At 39.9% G+C, this 20,775-nt stretch overlaps 1 protein-coding gene across 1 annotated transcript in view; it reads right to left on the bottom strand.

Annotated features, from left to right (window-relative positions):
• Nucleotides 1-19,641, bottom strand: part of SAMD7 (sterile alpha motif domain containing 7) — a gene marked incomplete at its 5' end in the record, with an annotated part of 141,278 nt that extends 121,637 nt beyond the window's left edge. The window contains 4 exons of the mRNA XM_053709031.1: nucleotides 1,292-1,370; nucleotides 2,172-2,299; nucleotides 14,781-14,907; nucleotides 19,620-19,641. Of these exons, the coding sequence (XP_053565006.1) occupies nucleotides 1,292-1,370; nucleotides 2,172-2,299; nucleotides 14,781-14,907; nucleotides 19,620-19,641 (356 nt within the window). The remainder of the gene's footprint in view (nucleotides 1-1,291; nucleotides 1,371-2,171; nucleotides 2,300-14,780; nucleotides 14,908-19,619) is intronic.
• Nucleotides 19,642-20,775: the final 1,134 nt, after the last annotated feature.

The raw sequence follows: 20,775 nt of genomic DNA, 5'->3' as shown, positions 1-20,775 counted from the left end.
CCAGCCACGGGCCCATCCATCTGGCCCATCAAGACTCACTCTCATTTCATCAGTCCATAAAACCTTAGAAAAATCAGTCTTGAGATATTTCTTGGCCCAGTCTTGACGTTTCAGCTTGTGTGTCTTGTTCAGTGGTGGTCGTCTTTCAGCCTTTCTTACCTTGGCCATGTCTCTGAGTATTGCACACCTTGTGCTTTTGGGCACTCCAGTGATGTTGCAGCTCTGAAATATGGCCAAACTGGTGGCAAGTGGCATCTTGGCAGCTGCACGCTTGACTTTTCTCAGTTCATGGGCAGTTATTTTGCGCCTTGGTTTTTCCACACGCTTCTTGCGACCCTGTTGACTATTTTGAATGAAACGCTTGACTGTTCGATGATCACGCTTCAGAAGCTTTGCAATTTTAATAGTGCTGCATCCCTCTGCAAGATATCTCACTATTTTTTACTTTTCTGAGCCTGTCAAGTCCTTCTTTTGACCCATTTTGCCAAAGGAAAGGAAGTTGCCTAATAATTATGCACACCTGATATAGGGTGTTGATGTCATTAGACCACACCCCTTCTCATTACAGAGATGCACATCACCTAATATGCTTAATTGGTAGTAGGCTTTCGAGCCTATACAGCTTGGAGTAAGACAACATGCATAAAGAGGATGATGTGGTCAAAATACTCATTTGCCTAATAATTCTGCACTCCCTGTATATATATATATATATATATATATATATATATATATATATATATATATATATATTATATATGTGTGTGTGTGTGTGTGTGTGTGTGTATATGTGTGTGTGTGTATGTATATATAGATATGTGTGTATGTGTATGTGTGTGTATATATTTATATAAATATGTGTGTATGTGTATGTGTGTGTATGTATATATAGATATGTGTGTGTGTGTATATTTATATAAATATATGTGTGTGTATGTGTATATATATATATATATATATATATATGTATGTGTGTGTGTATGTGTATATAGATGTGTGTGTGTGTGTATGTGTGTATATATGTTTATATAAATATATGTGTGTGTGTGTATGTGTGTATATATATATATATATGTATATATGTGTACATGTGTGTATATATTTATATAAATATGTGTGTATGTGTATGTATATATATATATATATATATATATATGTGTGTGTATATATTTATATAAATATGTATATATATATATATATGTATGTGTGTGTATATATGTGTGTGTGTGTGTGTGTGTGTGTGGTAAAAACAGCGGACAGTCCTAAATTAGACATTAAACATTCAATTTACCTGTTCATGTTCTGTTTCTGTAATATTTCCTGCCTTCTAGCAATGATATCCATTGGTTCTGTTGGCAGGATACTGTAACCTTAAAAAAAAGGCATAACTGATTTGTGATAAATATGTTTACGGGAAAGGCTGTTAAGCCATTTAAATTATATATACAAATGGATAACTTTTTTTTAAAATATAAAGCCTTACTACAATCTTCTAACGTACTTTTTAAGCACACATACATGGTAAAGTAGATGTGCTGTACATAAGTTGTTTACATTTGACTCTGGCATCCAACCAATTCAATTTATATAGTGCTGGTATAAGAATGGCACAATAGATATATTGAATGACATTACAAATAGGTCCTATTTATAAGAGGGGTTGCTGCTAGTAAATATAGTTGATATCTCTTACTGAACTTTTAGGTCATTGTATTGAATTGATCCTAGTATCAAGTATCTATTTATTATGCCATTAAATGTATTTATTGTGTATTATTGGAATATATATGTATATATTAATCAGCAAGGAAGTGCACTCTCAGTTCAAAGTGTTGGGCCAGGTTGCCTGCAGGTTAAATCCATTCATCAGAAAAAAATAGGCTGGCACTATGCCAGGGTGGTACAGACAGTAAATACATTTAGGGTGGCATTCACTTTTTCACACTGAGCCAGTTGTAGTTGGATAACTTTTTACTTATTTAAATAAAGAAAATGCAGTGTGACAAATATGCAAAAATAAAGGAAATCAGGACGGAGGTAGATACTTTTTCACTTATTAATTTTCTAAATGACTATTATGTGTGCAACACATATCTACCACATATAATATTAATGAGGTTGTTGCTTCTTTTTGTTTTTTGGGATTTCTATTTACAATGTATTAACATTACCTGGACCTGTGAATATTCTGTTGGACAGAACATTTGTATGTGATGGAAATGCAGGTCCAAAGTGTGAAGCCACGTGCATCTGTCTTGCGTCGTTAGGGAGAATAAGGTCAGGTGATGGCAGCAAATCCCTGCTTTAAAAAATGGAGGGATTTTCATGATTACATTGTTATTAATGGTACAAAAGTATTACAAGGTATCTAGTGTATAAAAAGGGAGATACATTTTTTTTTATATCTAACCAAATTATATCTTGAAATATTTAGCCAAGGTGTGTTAAATTGTCTAAATCAATGCAAAATAATTGTTCATGTGTAATTAAATGTCCTGGACAATCTGTTTCTCAACTAAATACATCTTAAATGTAAAAAAAAATCAAGGGCCAGATTGCAAGTGGAGCGTAAAATTGCACTTTTGCGACAGTGGACTTCCATAAGCTCCAATTGGAGCCTTGTTCTGATGCCATCATACATGGCAAGGAACCTAGCGCAGTGAGGGGGAAAAGTTGTGCAGCGGTGGGTAGCATTTTTAAAATATATATGTATATGAATATATATATATATATATTTATGTGTTTATATGTGGATATGCACATATTAACATGTAAATATATATGTATATAAGCATATACAGTACATATATATTTATGTGTTTATATGTGGATATACACATATTAACATGTAAATATATATGTATATAAGCATATACAGTACATATATATTTATGTGTTTATATGTGGATATACACATATTAACACGTAATTTTATATGTATATAAGCATATACAGTACATATATATTTATGTGTTTATATGTGGATATACACATATTAACACGTAAATATATATGTATATAAGCATATACAGTACATATATATTTATGTGTTTATATGTGGATATACACATATTAACATGTAAATATATATGTATATAAGCATATAGAGTAAATATATATTTAGGTGTTTATATGTGGATATACACATATTAACATGTAAATATATATGTATATAAGCATATAGAGTAAATATATATTTATGTGTTTATATGTGGATATACACATATTAACACGTAAATATATATGTATATAAGCATATACAGTACATATATATTTGCAGTTTTAACACAGTCCCCATAGACCGCTATGTAAAGGCACTTTTCAGTGATGTTTTTTTCTTACACCACACACTTGCTCACTTTAACTTTTTAATATAATAAAGATGCTACTATTTGTTTTTTATTAAGGAACTATACATTATATTTTGGGGGCAATTGGGAGACATTTTTTAAATTAACTAGAGGTCTGAAAAATAAATTTGCTCTCCACTTGCAATCTAGCTCCAAATGTAATAAAATATCACATAAAAGTCACTAAAATTGGGAAATTGTTGTTTGGTTAATTTTTTCAATAGTATTTATCAAAGTAATCCATAAAACCTAGTTCTCCATAGTGACAAGATGGTAGACTGAGACTCTCCTGCTTGTTAAGTTGAAACTTGCAGATATATGATGCCGGTGTATTTATTTCATTATTTTTTCCTTGTGGGTGTGAATATTTTGACGATAACATTTTATATCACCATTTTGTTACCTTTCAATCTTTAGGAAATTATACTTTGTAATCAATGTGTTCCTAGGTCCTTCTGTTATGTAAAACTTTGTTAAGGTCTATTATTGATAGGTCAAATGCCCTAATTTACTAAACTGGTGCTTGGTTTGCTCATCTCAGGGGTCAAGTCAAGCGGGAATGCATAGGAACGGAGTTCTAACACTATTTTTGCAGGAGTTCCTTCTGGAAAGAGAACAGAAACTCTTCAGTAAACAATGCTGCTGGCAGGAGGACCCGGAGCACAGTCTGGTTAGAGGGATAGTGAAATCCTCTAGTAATGCGCAGTAACACTTCCTACAAAATCAACTATTCAACCCTACATTGGATTTAATTTGCTTTCATTAACCAAAATGTATAGATTATACACATATAAATACAGGGTATGTGTGTTTATAAAACATTTTTTGGGGTGGAAGTCTTGGTGAGTTCCCACACTTTTTTTATAGGACTTGACCCCTGGTCTCAGGGGGATTTAGGATTATTGGTCATAAGACATTTAGTCATAGGACATATGGTCATAGCTAAATGGTCATAAGGACTTTTGGTTACAAGGACATTTGGTCACAAGGACATTTGGTCATAGGACATTTGGTCACAAGGGCATTTGGTCATAGGACATTTGGTCATAAGACATTTAGTCATAGGACATTTGGTCATAAGACATTTGGTCATAAGTCATTTGGTCATAGGACATTTGGTCATAGGATATTAGTTAGTAATGTAACAAATTAGAGCTTGTCATCCCTGCATCAGGAGGTCCCTTTATTTGTGCTTATCCATGTATATAAATTTTAATAAGGTCTCTTAGGAAGTGTTTCCATATAGGAAACAATGGGGCTGCGTTAGGAGCTGAACGCTGCTTTTTTGCAGGTGTTAGTTTTTTTTTTCAGCTCAAACGGCCCCATTGTTTCCTATGGGGAAATTGTGCACAAGCACGTTTTTGAAGCTGGCCGCGTCCGTAAGCACCGCTGGTATTGAGAGTTGCAGTGGCGGTAAATTATGCTCTACGCTCCCTTTTTGGAGCCTAACGCAGCCCTTCTGTGAACTCTAAATACCAGCGGTATTTAAAAGGTGCGGGAGAAAAAAAGCATGCGTAGCTAACGCACCCCTTTGGCCGCAGAACTCTAAATCTAGGGGATTGTTTCTAATAGAAATTTCAATCAGGAAATTGTTGTTCCCTCTCTGTGTCCTAATCCTTTTTCTTCCAAAGAATGTTTGTTACTCAATTTGGATGTTGTACGTGCTCTTAAATTCTACTTACAGACGACTAAGGATTTTCGCCTGTCCTCTGCCCTCTTTGTCTGTTTCTCTGGGAAACATAAAGATCAGAAAGCTACTGCTACTACTCTTTCTTTTTGGTTACGAAGTATAATTCGTTTGGCTTATGAGACTGCTGGACAGCAGCCTCCTTAGAGAATTATGGCTTATTCCACAAGAGCTGTTTCCTCTTCTTGGACTTTCAAAAGTGAAGCTTCTGTTGAACAAATTTGCAAGGCTGCAACTTGGTCTTCTCTACATACTTTTCCCACATTTTCCAAATTTGATATTTGTGCCTCGGCTGAGGCTTCTTTTGGGAGAAAGGTTCTTCAAGCTGTGGTGCCTTCTGTTTAGGACTGCCTGTCTTGTCCCTCCCTATTTATCCATGTCCTCTAGCTTGGGTATTGTTTCCCAACAGTAATTACTCAAGCCGTGGACTCACCATATCTTAGGAAAGAAAAACAAAATGTATGTTTACCTGATAAATTTATTTATTTCTGGATATGGTGAGTCCACGGCCCCACCCTTTATTTTAAGACAGTTGTTCTTTTGACTATAACCTCATGCACCTCTACACCTTGTGTTACTCCTTTTTCTCCATTTTCCTTCGGTCAAATGACTGGGGGTTGTGGGTAAGGGAGTGATATTGCAGTTTAACTGTGGTGCTCTTTACCTCCTCCTGCTGGCCAGGAGTGATATTCCCAACAGTAATTAATCAAGCCGTGGACTCACCATATCCGGAAATAAATAAATTTATCAGGTAAGCATAAATTTTGTTTTTTTGTTTGTTTATTTATTATTTCTTTGTGTTTTGTTTTTATAACAACCATTCCTAAATGCGGCAAGTGTCCCAGGCAGTTGAACCACCCATCAAAACGTCTGTGAGGAGGATTACTCAAGTAGAGTAAGTTCTTGCCTGCCTGGTGGTGTCACCCCCCACAATATTGTCACCCGGGTGCGGTCCACACCCCCTGCATCCCCCAAATGAGCACACAGCAATGTTCACACTTGCATGGGGAGAAATTCCCACTGTGCTGTTTACCGCTCGGTGCATGCGGAGATGCATGAGCCAATACACTGCACTATACTATCCCTGCAATGCACCTTAGAGCATCATGGCCTAGTTGATAAAAAAAGTGTAGGGCCAGATCATCTTTTTTTATTTTAATATCTTTTATAGATAGTAAAGGCTGTTTAAAAAAAATTATCAATAGATTCATATAAAAAATGTACAGGATCAATTATCAATAGATTCATATAAAAAATGTACAGTGGGCATTTTCTCTTGTTAAGTGTATCCAGTCCACGGATCATCCATTACTTGTGGGATATTCTCCTTCCCAACAGGAAGTTGCAAGAGGATCACCCACAGCAGAGCTGCTATATAGCTCCTCCCCTCACTGCCATATCCAGTCATTCTCTTGCAACTCTCAACTAAGATGGAGGTCGTAAGAGGACTGTGGTGTTTTATACTTAGTTTATTTCTTCAATCAAAAGTTTGTTATTTTTAAATGGTACCGGAGTGTACTGTTTATCTCAGGCAGTATTTAGAAGAAGAATCTGCCTGCGTTTTCTATGATCTTAGCAGAAGTAACTAAGATCCTTTGCTGTTCTCACATATTCTGAGGCGTGAGGTAACTTCAGAGGGGGAATAGCGTGCAGGTTTTCCTGTAATAAGGTATGTGCAGTTAAAATATTTTTCTAGGGATGAAATTTGCTAGAAAATGCTGCTGATACCGAAGTAATGTAAGTAAAGCCTTAAATGCAGTGATAGCGACTGGTATCAGGCTTATTAATAGAGATACATACTCTTATAAAAGTGTATTTTAAAACGTTTGCTGGCATGTTTAAACGTTTTTTACATATGTTTGGTGATAAAACTTATTGGGGCCTAGTTTTTTCCACATGGCTGGCTTGAATTTTGCCTAGAAACAGTTCCCTGAGGCTTCCCACTGTTGTAATATGAGTGGGAGGGGCCTATTTTAGCGTTTTTTTGCAGAGCAAAAATTACAGACACAGACATCCAGCTTCTTCCTGCATAATCCAGGACTTCTCTGAAGGGCTCAAAAGGCTTCAAAAGTCGTATTGAGGGAGGTAAAAAGCCACAGTGGAGCTGTGGCAGTTGTTGTGACTGTTTAAAAAACGTTTTTGTCATTTGTTATTCCGTTTTTGGTATTAAGGGGTTAATCATCCATTTGCAAGTGGGTGCAATGCTCTGCTAACTTATTGCATACACTGTAAATATTTCGTTAGTGTAACTGCATTTTTTCACTGTTATTTCAAAATTTGGGAAAATTTGTGTTTCTTAAAGGCGCAGTAACGTTTTTTATATTGCTTGTAAACTTGTTTTAAAGTGTTTTCCAAGCTTGCTAGTCTCATTGCTAGTCTGTTTAAACATGTCTGACACAGAGGAACCTACTTGTTCATTATGTTTGAAAGCCATGGTGGAGCCCCATAGGAGAATGTGTACTAAATGTATTGATTTCACCTTAAACAGTAAAGATCAGTCTTTATCTATAAAAGAATTATCACCAGAGGGTTCTGTCGAGGGGGAAGTTATGCCGACTAACTCTCCCCACGTGTCAGACCCTTCGCCTCCCGCTCAGGGGACGCACGCTAATATGGCGCCAATTACATCAGGGACGCCCATAGCGATTACCTTGCAGGACATGGCTGCAATCATGAATAATACCCTGTCAGTGGTATTATCTAGATTGCCTGAATTAAGAGGCAAGCGCGATAGCTCGGGGGTTAGGAGAGATACAGAGCGCGCAAATGCTGTTAGAGCCATGTCTGATACTGCGTCACAGTATGCAGAACATGAGGACAGAGAGCTTCAGTCTGTGGGTGACATCTCTGATTCGGGGAAACCTGATTCAGAGATTTCTAATTTTAAATTTAAGCTTGAGAACCTCCGTGTATTGCTTGGGGAGGTATTAGCTGCTCTGAATGACTGTAACACAGTTGCAATTCCAGAGAAATTGTGTAGGCTGGATAGATACTATGCGGTGCCGGTGTTTACTGACGTTTTTCCTATACCTAAAAGGCTTACAGAAATTATTAGCAAGGAGTGGGATAGACCCGGTGTGCCCTTTTCCCCACCTCCTATATTTAGAAAAATGTTTCCAATAGACGCCACTACACGGGACTTATGGCAGACGGTCCCTAAGGTGGAGGGAGCAGTTTCTACTTTAGCAAAGCGTACCACTATCCCGGTTGAGGACAGTTGTGCTTTTTCAGATCCAATGGATAAAAAATTGGAGGGTTACCTTAAGAAAATGTTTATTCAACAAGGTTTTATTTTACAGCCCCTTGCATGCATTGCGCCTGTCACTGCTGCGGCGGCATTCTGGTTTGAGGCCCTGGAAGAGGCCATCCAGACAGCTCCATTGAATTAAATTATTGACAAGCTTAGAACGCTTAAGCTAGTTAACTCATTTGTTTCTGATGCCATTGTTCATTTGACTAAACTAACAGCTAAGAATTCCGGATTCGCCATCCAGGCGCGTAGGGCGCTATGGCTTAAATCCTGGTCAGCTGACGTGACTTCAAAGTCTAAATTACTCAACATTTCTTTCAAGGGGCAGACCTTATTCGGGCCTGGCTTGAAGGAAATTATTGCTGACATTACTGGAGGCAAGGGTCATACCCTTCCTCAGGACAGGGCCAAATCAAAGGCCAAACAGTCTAATTTTCGTGCCTTTGAAATTTCAAGGAGCAGCATCAACTTCCTCCGCTTCAAAACAAGAGGGAACTGTTGCTCATTCCAGACAGGCCTGGAAACCTAACCAGTCCTGGAACAAGGGCAAGCAGGCCAGAAAGCCTGCTGCTGCCCCCAAGACAGCATGAAGGAATGGCCCCCTATCCGGAAACGGATCTAGTGGGGGGCAGACTTTCTCTCTTCGCCCAGGCGTGGGCAAGAGATGTTCAGGATCCCTGGGCGTTGGAGATCATATCTCAGGGATATCTTCTGGACTTCAAAGCTTCTCCTCCACAAGGGAGATTTCATCTTTCAAGGTTATCAGCAAACCAGATAAAGAAAGAGGCATTCCTAAGCTGTGTGCAAGACCTCATAGTAATGGGAGTGATCCATCCAGTTCTGCGGACGGAACAAGGACAGGGATTTTATTCAAATCTGTTTGTGGTTCCCAAGAAAGAGGGAACCTTCAGACCAATCTTGGATCTAAAGATCTTAAACAAATTCCTCAGAGTTCCATCATTCAAAATGGAAACTATTCGGACCATCCTACCCATGATCCAAGAGGGTCAGTACATGACCACAGTGGACTTAAAGGATGCCTACCTTCACATACCGATTCACAAAGATCATCATCGGTTCCTAAGGTTTGCCTTTCTAGACAGGCATTACCAATTTGTAGCTCTTCCCTTCGGGTTGGCCACTGCCCCGAGAATTTTTATAAAGGTTCTGGGCTCACTTCTGGCGGTTCTAAGACCGCGAGGCATAGCGGTGGCTCCGTATCTAGACGACATCCTGATACAGGCGTCAAGCTTTCAAATTGCCAAGTCTCATACAGAGATAGTTCTGGCATTTCTGAGGTCGCATGGGTGTAAAGTGAACGTGGAAAAGAGTTCTCTATCACCACTCACAAGAGTCTCCTTCCTAGGGACTCTTATAGATTCTGTAGAGATGAAAATTTACCTGACGGAGTCCAGGTTATCAAAACTTCTAAATGCTTGCCGTGTCCTTCATTCCATTCCACGCCCGTCAGTGGCTCAGTGCATGGAAGTAATCGGCTTAATGGTAGCGGCAATGGACATAGTGCCATTTGCGCGCCTGCATCTCAGACCGCTGCAATTATGCATGCTAAGTCAGTGGAATGGGGATTACTCAGATTTGTCCCCTCTACTAAATCTGGATCAAGAGACCAGAGATTCTCTTCTCTGGTGCTTTATCGGGTCCATCTGTCCAAGGGTATGACCTTTCGCAGGCCAGATTGGACGATTGTAACAACAGATGCCAGCCTTCTAGGTTGGGGCGCAGTCTGGAACTCCCTGAAGGCTCAGGGATCGTGGACTCAGGAGGAGAAACTCCTCCCAATAAATATTCTGGAGTTAAGAGCAATATTCAATGCTCTTCTAGCTTGGCCTCAGTTAGCAACACTGAGGTTCATCAGATTTCAGTCGGACAACATCACGACTGTGGCTTACATCAACCATCAAGGGGGAACCAGGAGTTCCCTAGTGATGTTAGAAGTCTCAAAGATAATTCGCTGGGCAGAGTCTCACTCTTGCCACCTGTCAGCGATTCACATCCCAGGCGTAGAGAACTGGGAGGCGGATTTTCTAAGTCGTCAGACTTTTCATCCGGGGGAGTGGGAACTCCATCCGGAGGTGTTTGCTCAACTGGTCCATCATTGGGGCAAACCAGAACTGGATCTCATGGCGTCTTGCCAGAACGCCAAGCTTCCTTGTTACGGATCCAGGTCCAGGGACCCGGGAGCAACGCTGATAGATGCTCTAGCAGCTCCTTGGTTCTTCAACCTGGCCTATGTGTTTCCACCGTTTCCTCTGCTCCCTTGACTGATTGCCAAAATCAAACAGGAGAGAGCATTGGTGATTCTGATAGCGCCTGCGTGGCCACGCAGGACCTGGTATGCAGACCTAGTGGACATGTCATCTCTTCCACCATGGACTCTGCCTCTGAGGCAGGACCTTCTAATACAAGGTCCTTTCAATCATCCAAATCTAATTTCTCTCTCCCCCTCTCTTTTGTGCTCTCTCTCTCCCCCATCTCTTTTACGCTCTCTCTCTCCCCCATCTCTTTTGTGCTCTCCCCCCCCTCTCCCCCCTATCTTTTGCGCTCTCTTTCTCCCCCTCTCTTTTGCGCTCTCTCTCTCCCCCTCTCTTTTGCGTTCTCTCCCCCCTCTCTTCGCGCTCTCTCTCCCCTCTTTTGCTCTCTCTCCCCATCTCTTTTGAGCTCTCTCTCCCCCTCTCTTTTAAGCTCTCTCTCCCCCCCTCCTCTCCCTCCCTCTCTCCCCTCTTCTCTCTCTCCCCTCTCTCTCCACCCCTCCTCTCTCTCTCTCTCCCCTCCTCTCTCTCTCCCCTCTTCTCTCTCTCCCCCTCTCTCTCTCCCCTCTCTCTCTCCCCCCCCTCTCTTTTGTGCTCTCTCTCCCTCCCCCCTCTCTTTTGCACTCTCTCTCTCTCCCCCTCTCTTTTGCGCTCTCTCTCTCCCCCTCTCTTTTGCGCTCTCTCTCTCCCTCTTTTTTGCGCTCTCTCTCCCCTCTCTTTTGCTCTCTCTCTCTCCCCCTCTCTTTTGTGCTCTCTCTCTCTCCCCCCTCTTTTGCTCTCTCTCTCCCCCTCTTTTGCGCTCTCTCCCCCCCTCTCTCCCCCCTATCTTTTGCACTCTCTTTCTCCCCCTCTCTTTTGTGCTCTCTCTCTCCCCCTCTCTTTTGCGTTCTCTCCCCCTCTCTTCGCGCTCTCCCCCCCCTCTTTTGCTCTCTCTCTCTCTCTCCCCATCTCTTTTGCGCTCTCTCTCCCCCTCTCTTTTGAGCTCTCTCTCTCTCCCCCCTCTCTCCCCCCCTCCTCTCTCTCCCCTTCTCTCTCCCCTCTTCTCTCTCTCCCCTCTCTCCCCCCCTCCTCTCTCTCTCTCCCCTCCTCTCTCTCTCTCCCCTCCTCTCTCTCTCCCCTCTTCTCTCTCTCCCCTCTTCTCTCTCTCCCCTCTCTCTCTCCCCCCCTCTCTTTTGTGCTCTCTCTCCCTCCCCCCCTCTCTTTTGCGCTCTCTCCCACTCTCTTTTGCGCTCTCTCTCTCCCCCTCTCTTTTGCGCTCTCTCCCTCTTTTTTGTTCTCTCTCTCCCCTCTCTTTTGCTCTCTCTCTCCCCCTCTCTTTTGTGCTCTCTCTCTCTCCCCCCTCTTTTGCTCTCTCTCTCCCCCTCTTTTGCACTCTCTCCCCCTCTCGTTTGCGCTCTCTCTCTCCCCTTCTCCTTTGCGCTCTATCCCCCCTCTCTTTGCGCTCTCTCCCTCCCTCTCTTTTGCTATCTCCCCATCTCTTTTGCGCTCTCTCTCCCCCTCTCTTTTGAGCTCTCTCTCTCCCCCATCACTTTTGTGCTCTCAATCCCCCTCTCTTTTGAGCTCTCTCTCTCCCCTCTCTCTCTCCCCCCCCTCTCCTCTCTCTCTCCCCCCTCTCCTCTCTCTCCCCCCTCTCCTCTCTCTCCCCCCCTCTCCTCTCTCTCCCCCCTCTCCTCTCTCTCTCCCCCCTCCTGTCTCTCTCTCTCCCCCCCTCCTGTCTCTCTCCCCCCTCTCCTCTCTCTCTCCCCTCCTCTCTCTCTCTCCACCTCTCTCTCTCCCCCTCTCCTCTCTCTCTCTCCCCTCCTCTCTCTCTCTCAATCTCTCTCCCCTCTCTATCTCATGACCGTGCCCGACCACGCCCCCTTCATGCCCGGCCATGCCCCCTTCACCGACATTCACGCCCGGCCACGCACCCGGTCATGCCCAGTCACGCCCACTTCTGCTGCAGATCAGCTAGGGAGTAGGACTCAAAGGTCAGGTGTGTTTGTCCTTGTACTGTCTCTACTGCGCATGACAGCTTCAGACAAACACACTTGGCCTTTTATATTATAGGATAAAGTGAATCCTACTTCTTCACTTAATACTCTAAAATCATTCAACGTACACTATATGTGTTTGGTTTTGTATAACTATTTGTTTATCTATTTAAAGTTAAAGGCACATGATACCCATCATTTTTCTTTCACGATTCAGATAAAAAATAAAATTTGAAACAACGTTCTAATTTACTTCTAGGGGCCGAATTATCATTGTGCGGACGGACATTATCCACTGTAGCGGATCATGTCCGCCGCACATCGATAAATGCCGACAGCATATGCTGTCAGCATTTATCATTGCCCAAGCAGTTCTTGTGAAATGCTTGGGCAATACCGCCCCCTGCAGATTCGCAGCCAAACGGCCGCTAGCAGGGGGTGTCAATCAACACAATCGTATCTGATCGGGCTGATTGCTGTCCGCCGCCTCAGAGGTGGCAGACGAGTTAAGGAGCAGCGGTCTTAAGCCCGCTACTTCTTAACTCCTGTTTCAGATGCATTGGGCCGATTGACGCTTTGATAAATCGGCCCCCTAATATCTACTTTGCTTAATTCTCTTGGTATCCTTTGTTGAAGGAGCAGTAATGCACTACTGTGAGTCAATAGCAGGCATATATGTGCATCCACCTATCAGCAGCTTCTGAGCTTACATAGGTATCCTTTTCAACCAAGGATATCAATGAAACAAAACAAATTAGATAATATAAGTGAATTGGAAAGTTGTTTAAAATCACATGCTCTATCTGAATCATGAAAGAGAAAATGTAGGTTTCACATCCCTTTAAAGAATGCTGTAGAAAAGCCTGTATGATCTTTTAAAGCTTTTAAAATGAATGTCCCCCTGTTTTTGTCCATAAACAATGGTTACAATAGTACTGTATGCAGTGTAGTATCATACCGCATATAACATATGCAATCATTATTTATTCATCTAGAAACATACATAAACTGATTGATTGATGTTTAGGTATCCAAGGGGAGACCTAAAGGTGGTGCACTTGTGATATATAATAAGGTTCGATAAGATTTGATAGCCAGGACAAAAAAAAAGGATACGTGAAAAAATCCCTATCAATATAGGGTGAAGGTAAAAACATTGTGATAAAGACACATGAAAAAAATTTTGTGTGAAAAAACACGTGAAAAAATCCTACCAATGTAAGGTGGGAGTGAAGACAATATGTGAAAATATGTATGAAAATCAAAAACATAAAAGGCTAAATGGAATTGATGTTAATACATAATTTTAAATGTGAACATAAATAAATAAAATGAAAATAATGAAAAAAAGAAAGTATATAATAAAATAAAAAAATAAAAAAAGATAAAAACCTGTGAAAACGGAAAGTTCCAAAGTAGAAGTGGAATCAAAGTTCTGTCCGTGAATCAACCGTACTGGTGATAAGATGTCTTGAATAGTTCAAGAGAGAGTCCAAAGCTTGTGCTGGACTCAAATGGTGAGGCTTGCTCCACTTAGGTAAACCAGATGAAGCCGATCACCACTAAGGATTAGAGAGAGAACAAGGGGCGCCTCATAGTGAATTCTGTTAAAAAACAAATCACTCACAAAAGGTAAGAAAACTACTCACAATGGTAGTGGCACTTGTGTGAAACAAAATGCTACAATTGCCGGCTGGCACTCGCAGTGGTCAGCTCACTGGTCACCCCTGTGAATATACTGTATACATATAGTTGCCTGAAGAAACAACCAGTAATTAGGTCGAGAAACGCGTTACATTAAAGTTTGTTTGTTTTTAACATTTCCACGGCTTAAGTTTCCATAATTTGCTGACACATTCAGTGAGACAAGCAGCCGAGTGTTCCAGTCAATTCTGTACATCGTCTGATGCCGCTTGCGGCTCGTTATCAAGCTTCTAAATACTGATTCCAGTAACAGACCCGGGACTGCCTGAGAAGTTGCTACGGAGCCATTTATTGTCACAGGGGTTACCAGTGAGCTGACCACTGCGAGTGCCAGCCTGCAATTGTAGCACTTTGTTTCACACAAGTGACACTACCATTGTGAGTAGTTTTCTTACCGTTTGTAAGTGATTTGGTTTTTAACAGAATTCACTATAGGGCGCCCCTTGTTCTCTCTCAGCATACATAAACTATAGGGAAAACATCAGCAAGTTTGTGCAATTTCCTGTAAAAAAAAAAAAAAAGAATAATTAAAAAAAAAGCTTAAACCTTTCCAGCAGCCGAGGCTCAAATTGGGCTGGCATCATAGGCATCCTTTGCTGTGTGGGCACCAAGATCTGAGAGTTTACTGCCATCATTTGATTCCGCATTATAATCTCTTGCCGCTGTCGCAATTCTGAAATGAGGAAAAATTAAACACCCACTAACAAAAATATTTAGAAATTCTTAATATGTATTAAACCTTAACTGAAAATATAAAAAAAACATTTAATAAAGTCAGAATTAAGGTTTTTACTCATATGATACAAAACAGATATTCAAGGATTAAAGAGACAGTGTACTGTAAAATTGATTTCCCATGTCCCAATGACTTATTCTTGTAGCTGCGGAGTAGAAACTGTATTGGAAATGGGTTATTTAGGTTTAGTTTTGTATTTGAAATAGCCTTTTTTCCTGAGTAAAGCCTCAATCTATTGTTCTCAAGAAGATGTCCATATAAATGGGCTGAACAGGCAGACCTCCTAATCTTATCTATCTCTCTATACATTAAGGCCTTTTTATCTTATCTCTCAATATATATATACAATGTACAAAACTTAGAGGTGATGTTCTAAAGCTTGTCATAATATTGCTATGTTGTAAAGTTATTTACATCGCAAATCAAAAGTGCATGTAAAATCAAAATATTTTTTGAAGGTAGTCTTACAAAGAGGAGTTGTAGTACACTTCCTCCAAAGCACTTATATATATATATATATATATATGTATGTATATATATATATATATATATATATATATATATATATATGCATGTATACATATGTATTTATGTGTTTATATGTGTACATATGTCTGTCAATACATAAATGAACATATAAATACATATGTACACGCATATATACATACATATACAGTACATATTTAGATATGTGTATGTATGTATCTCTATGTTAAAGGATTCCAAAACTTTAGTTTTTTTTCCACTAACTTACCATCAATATCATATGTAACATGTTTACATATCCTCACATACCTATTTGTAGTCTGAAACGAAGTTTCTAAACATGAAAAATATTCATTTTAATAATCGTCTATTGCGTCATATCAGCCAACCTTCAAATGTGGGAGGCGCACGCAGGGCCGCCACTAGAAATTTTGGGGCCCCTGACTTAACCATTGATCAGGGCCCCCCCCCTTTGACACGTGCAATTTTTGACCAAGTGACTAAAACGTATATGCACTTTATTCTTAAGTGTCTATTTAAACTTGGAAATGTTGTAAAGGTAGTAACATACACTGAAACATACACACACACTCACACATAAGGATTCACATATAGACACTCTAGCAAACACGCAAAGAAACTCAGACACAGACACCCAAACAGACACTTAGCACTTGTTTACATTGACCTGACAAGTAATGAGGTAAGCTACAGTTTTGTAAAAAAAGGAGATTTAGAAAACAAAATATGGAGTTCTGATTATCTTTTTGTAAAGGAAGATGCCAACTAAATGATGACAACAGCATTCAGTGGCTGAAAGGAAGGGCCCTGAACTGCCTAAACAATAATTTAAAGGTTAAATGGTAGATTGGTGACTTCCGGAAAGGTCTCATTAGTCTCAAAGTCTGTAGAAAGATGTGAATAATCAGTAGTAAGGTCAAAATGTCCTAAAAAGGAACAGACAATGGACACACACACACAAACTCAAACTTGCACATACACCCAAGGAAACACCAGCAGAGACAGCCTCAGAAAACACACAAAGACATACACACACACACCGAGACACCCACAGAAAACACAGAAAGACATACACACACCCTCACAGAGACACCCACAGAAAATACACACCCTCCCTGAGACATACACAGAAAACACAGACATACATACACAGACACACACCCTCACAGAGACATCCACAAAAAACACAGACATACACACCCACCCTCACAGAGGCATCCAGAGAAAATACACAAAGACAAACACATGCCCACCCTCACAGAGACACCCATAGAAAAGCTCAAAGACATATGCACACACCCTCACAGACATCCACAGAAAATTCACAAATACATACACACCCACACTCACAGAGATACCAACAGAAAAAAAATACATACACACTCATAGAGACACAAACCAAAGCACAAAGACATAAACACAGACACCCACAGAAACACTCACAGGAGGAAACATTTATGCACCTTGCATCCCCTAAATCAACAGTGTGTGACATGCAGAAATTAAGAGATCACTTTTTAAAGAATCATATTTGTAAATGTGCAATCAAAAATAATTCTGTGAATTCAAAATTGTACAATAATGATCTGGGTAGATGGCTAGATGAAGAAAATTACATTTAAAAGGTTGACATATGTTTGTTTCATATTTTCCCCATTTTCCCCAACCAAGAGCACCACTTCAATATAGCGTACAAATGTTCCCATATGTCAGCTGTACTTGTGGATTTTGAAAATGCTGTACTCTATATGGTCTTGGTGGAACCATAAGCTGTGGTACTTATACCATTAGATCTGGTTAAATGCAGGATTTAAGCTTGTTGGTATGCATTTCAAAATTAAGTCAGCTGTAGAGTAAACTGAACTGTTTTAAGTTAACCTGTCTCATTTCCAACACTGAGCAATCTAAGTCTGAGAGTATAACATGTTATGCAGATGTAAAAATCTTAGATAAAATGCCTCCTTGTATATGGAAAGTCCTTGCATAAAGGGGCAGTAAACTGGAATGTAATATATATCATTTGTGTATTGAGGAGGAAACATTTCTGCATGGTTTTAAATATAGAATTTCTACAGCATTGTCAAATAATCATAAATACACTGCTGCTAAAAAAAATGTGTTTTTATGGACCCCTGGCCCCACCATACAACTACTACCACACTAAAGTTACATCTTAAATTGCACAAAGAAATAAAAAACATTTGCTAAGTAATTCCTACCTCCTCTGCAAATGAAAGTGATCAGCCGTTCTGACTCAGGCACACACTCTACAAACAAAGTGCCAAGTCTGTCTCACACTGTGCATAGCGGTTTAGTGCACACTCAAATGCTAATACTTTACTCCTTGTAATAACATTTCCCATGCTCAATTAGTACTCTGCTGTAGTACCCACTGGTGGCTGCCAAAATTAAAAAAAAATTAAAAAAAAAATTATTATTTTTTTTTTTTTTTAGTTCTTGTCTCATGGGGCCCCCCTAGCCCATTGGGCCCCTGACAGAAGTCACCCCTGTCACCCCCTGATGGCGGCCCTGGGCGCACGATACAACAAACGTAACAGTAGTAATTTCAATAATTGCATCTCATTAACTTGAGATGTTGTCACTGTTCGCATGCGCAAATCGATTTGTCTAACCGTGCATGCGCATATCCTTTCACTTTGCAGCTCATTAACTTGAGATGTTGTCACTGTTCGCATGCGCAAATCGTTTTGTCTACCCGCGCATGCGCATATCCTTTCACTCACTCCACATTGAGCCATAAGCGGCTTGTATGTTTTCTTCCAGTGATTTGCTAAAATCGCGCATGCGCATAGCGGCGGTAATCCGCCATGTTGATAACTTGGGTTATCAGTTTGGATTGGAGAATTAGAAGTTATTGCCGGCGGTGGGTTCGGAATTCTATTAAATTTCGGGTGATGATTACTAAGAAAGGGTAAACATATGAAGCGCAATGATATTTACAAAAAGTACGTATTTATATTGATCTGGCTAATGGAGGTAACTTTTATGATGGGTTTAGTGTCCCTTTAAAGCACTTTGTCTGCTTTTTTTTTTCTCTAAAACCTGAGACCTCATATCTTTGAGCCCTTATACTTTTTTTATGCAATTTAAAAAAAATAATTTTTTATTACACAATGTTTATATGAGTGTAACTGTACTTTTAAATGTATTTTTGATGTGTTTTGTGACACTTTTTTGCCTTGAGTAACAATTAACCAGAGCTTTGAAGTCGTGCTATCCTGACCCGCGTCAAATTCAATTAATTTACTTTAAAATCTGTAATATTCATGCTACTTCCGACGCGCACAAATAGTCTTGATAAACCCGATATCACTTGCACGCAACAGTTAGCACGCCACTCGTAATCTAGCCCTCCATGTTATAATAACGTCAGGAGGTGAATATGTTAGTTTTAGTGAACCTAAAATAAGCTTCTACTCTAACTTATTGATGTCATCGAAAATTCATATAATTACTTATCAGTGTTTTTAGTAGCTGATATATCATCATGTATGTGTGTAAATATATCCATTCATCTGATTGATCATTGCTATAAATGTTACCATTGTATAATGCACCTATGTGACCACCTTTTGGCTATTTAATGTGCTAGTGGTGCTGGTGCTCATTATGAGCTAGATAACAAGTGTCGCGCTATTTAGCGCACCTGCTCGAGCATAAACTCCACTAGAAGTAAGCTTTTTGCACGCGTCAGTTAGCGCGCAAATTACAAGTTGAAAGTACAAAGTTTGCCCATGAGCGAAACCGGAAGTACCATAACTTGAGTACTCCAGATATCACGACCACAGCAACGCATTCGCCCCCACTACTTCAATGGAGAGCGTAGAAGAAAAAGGTGCATTATATATTCTATAGCTTATTTCGCTTTTTTTTAACAGTATCTATGATAATTTTTAATAATTATTATTTTTTTATATTTTATATAAAATATTTTAATAACATGCAATAAGATAACGGCTAGATTATGAGTTTTTCGTTTTGAGCTGTGCGGTGCTAACGAGCAGTTTTCTCTCACCGCTCACTTACATGCAGCGCTGGTATTACAGGTTTTTACAAACCCGTCGTTAAAAGGCAAGAAGTGAGCGTTGAGCAAAATTGTGCTCCTTACCCCACTCCAATACCAGCGCTGCTTAAGTCAGCGGTGAGCTGGTCATACGTGCTTGTGCACGATTTCCCCATAGGAATCAACAGGGAGAGCCGGCTGAGAAAAAGTCTAACACCTGCCAAAAAAAGCAGCGTAAAACTCACTAACGCAGTCCCTTTGATTCCTATGGGGAAAGAAAATTTATGTCTACACCTAACACCCTAACATGAACCCTGAGTCTAAACACCCCTAATCTTACACTTATTAACCCCTAATCTGCCGCCCCCGACATCGCTGACACCTGCATTATATTTATTAACCCCTAATCTGCCGATCCGGACACCGCCGCCACCTACATTATACTTAGGAACCCCTAATCTGCTACCCCCAACATCGCCGCCACCTACATTATATTTATTAACCCCTAATCTGCCGCCCCCAATGTTGCCGCCGCCGCCACCTACCTACACTTATTAACCCCTAATCTGCCGCCCCCAACGTCGTCGCCACTATAATAAACATATTAACCCCTAAACTGCCACACTCCCGCTTCGCAAACATTATTTAAATATTATTAACCCCTAATCTGCCGTCCCTAACATCGCCGCCACATACCTACACTTATTAACCCCTAATTTGCCGCCCCCAACGTCGCCCCCACTATACTAAATGTATTAACCCCTAAACCTAAGTCTAACCCTAACCCTAACACCCCCTAACTTAAATATAATTTAAATAAAAATTCCTATCATTACCTAAATTATTCCTATTTAAAACTAAATAATTACCTATAAAATAAACCCTAAGGTAGCTACAATATAACTAAAAGTTACATTGTAGCTAGCTAAGGGTTTATTTTTATTTTACAGGCAAGTTTGTATTTATTTTAACTAGGTAGAATAGTTACTAAATAGTTATTAACTATTTAATAACTACCTAGCTAAAATAAATACAAATTTACCTGTAAAATAAAACCTAACCTGTCTTACACTAACACCTAACCTTACACTATAATTAAATAAATTAACTAAATTAAATACAATTACCTAACCTAAGTTACAATAACACCTAACACTACACTATAATTAAATTAACTAAATTAAATACAATTACCTAAATTAAATTAAATTAGCTAAAGTACAAAACCCCCCCACTAAATTACAGAAAATAATAAACAAATTACAGATATTTAA

The sequence above is a fragment of the Bombina bombina genome, chromosome 4 (genome assembly GCF_027579735.1).
Source record: "Bombina bombina isolate aBomBom1 chromosome 4, aBomBom1.pri, whole genome shotgun sequence".
NCBI lineage: Eukaryota > Metazoa > Chordata > Amphibia > Anura > Bombinatoridae > Bombina > Bombina bombina.
This window is presented reverse-complemented; position numbering and strand designations above follow the sequence as displayed.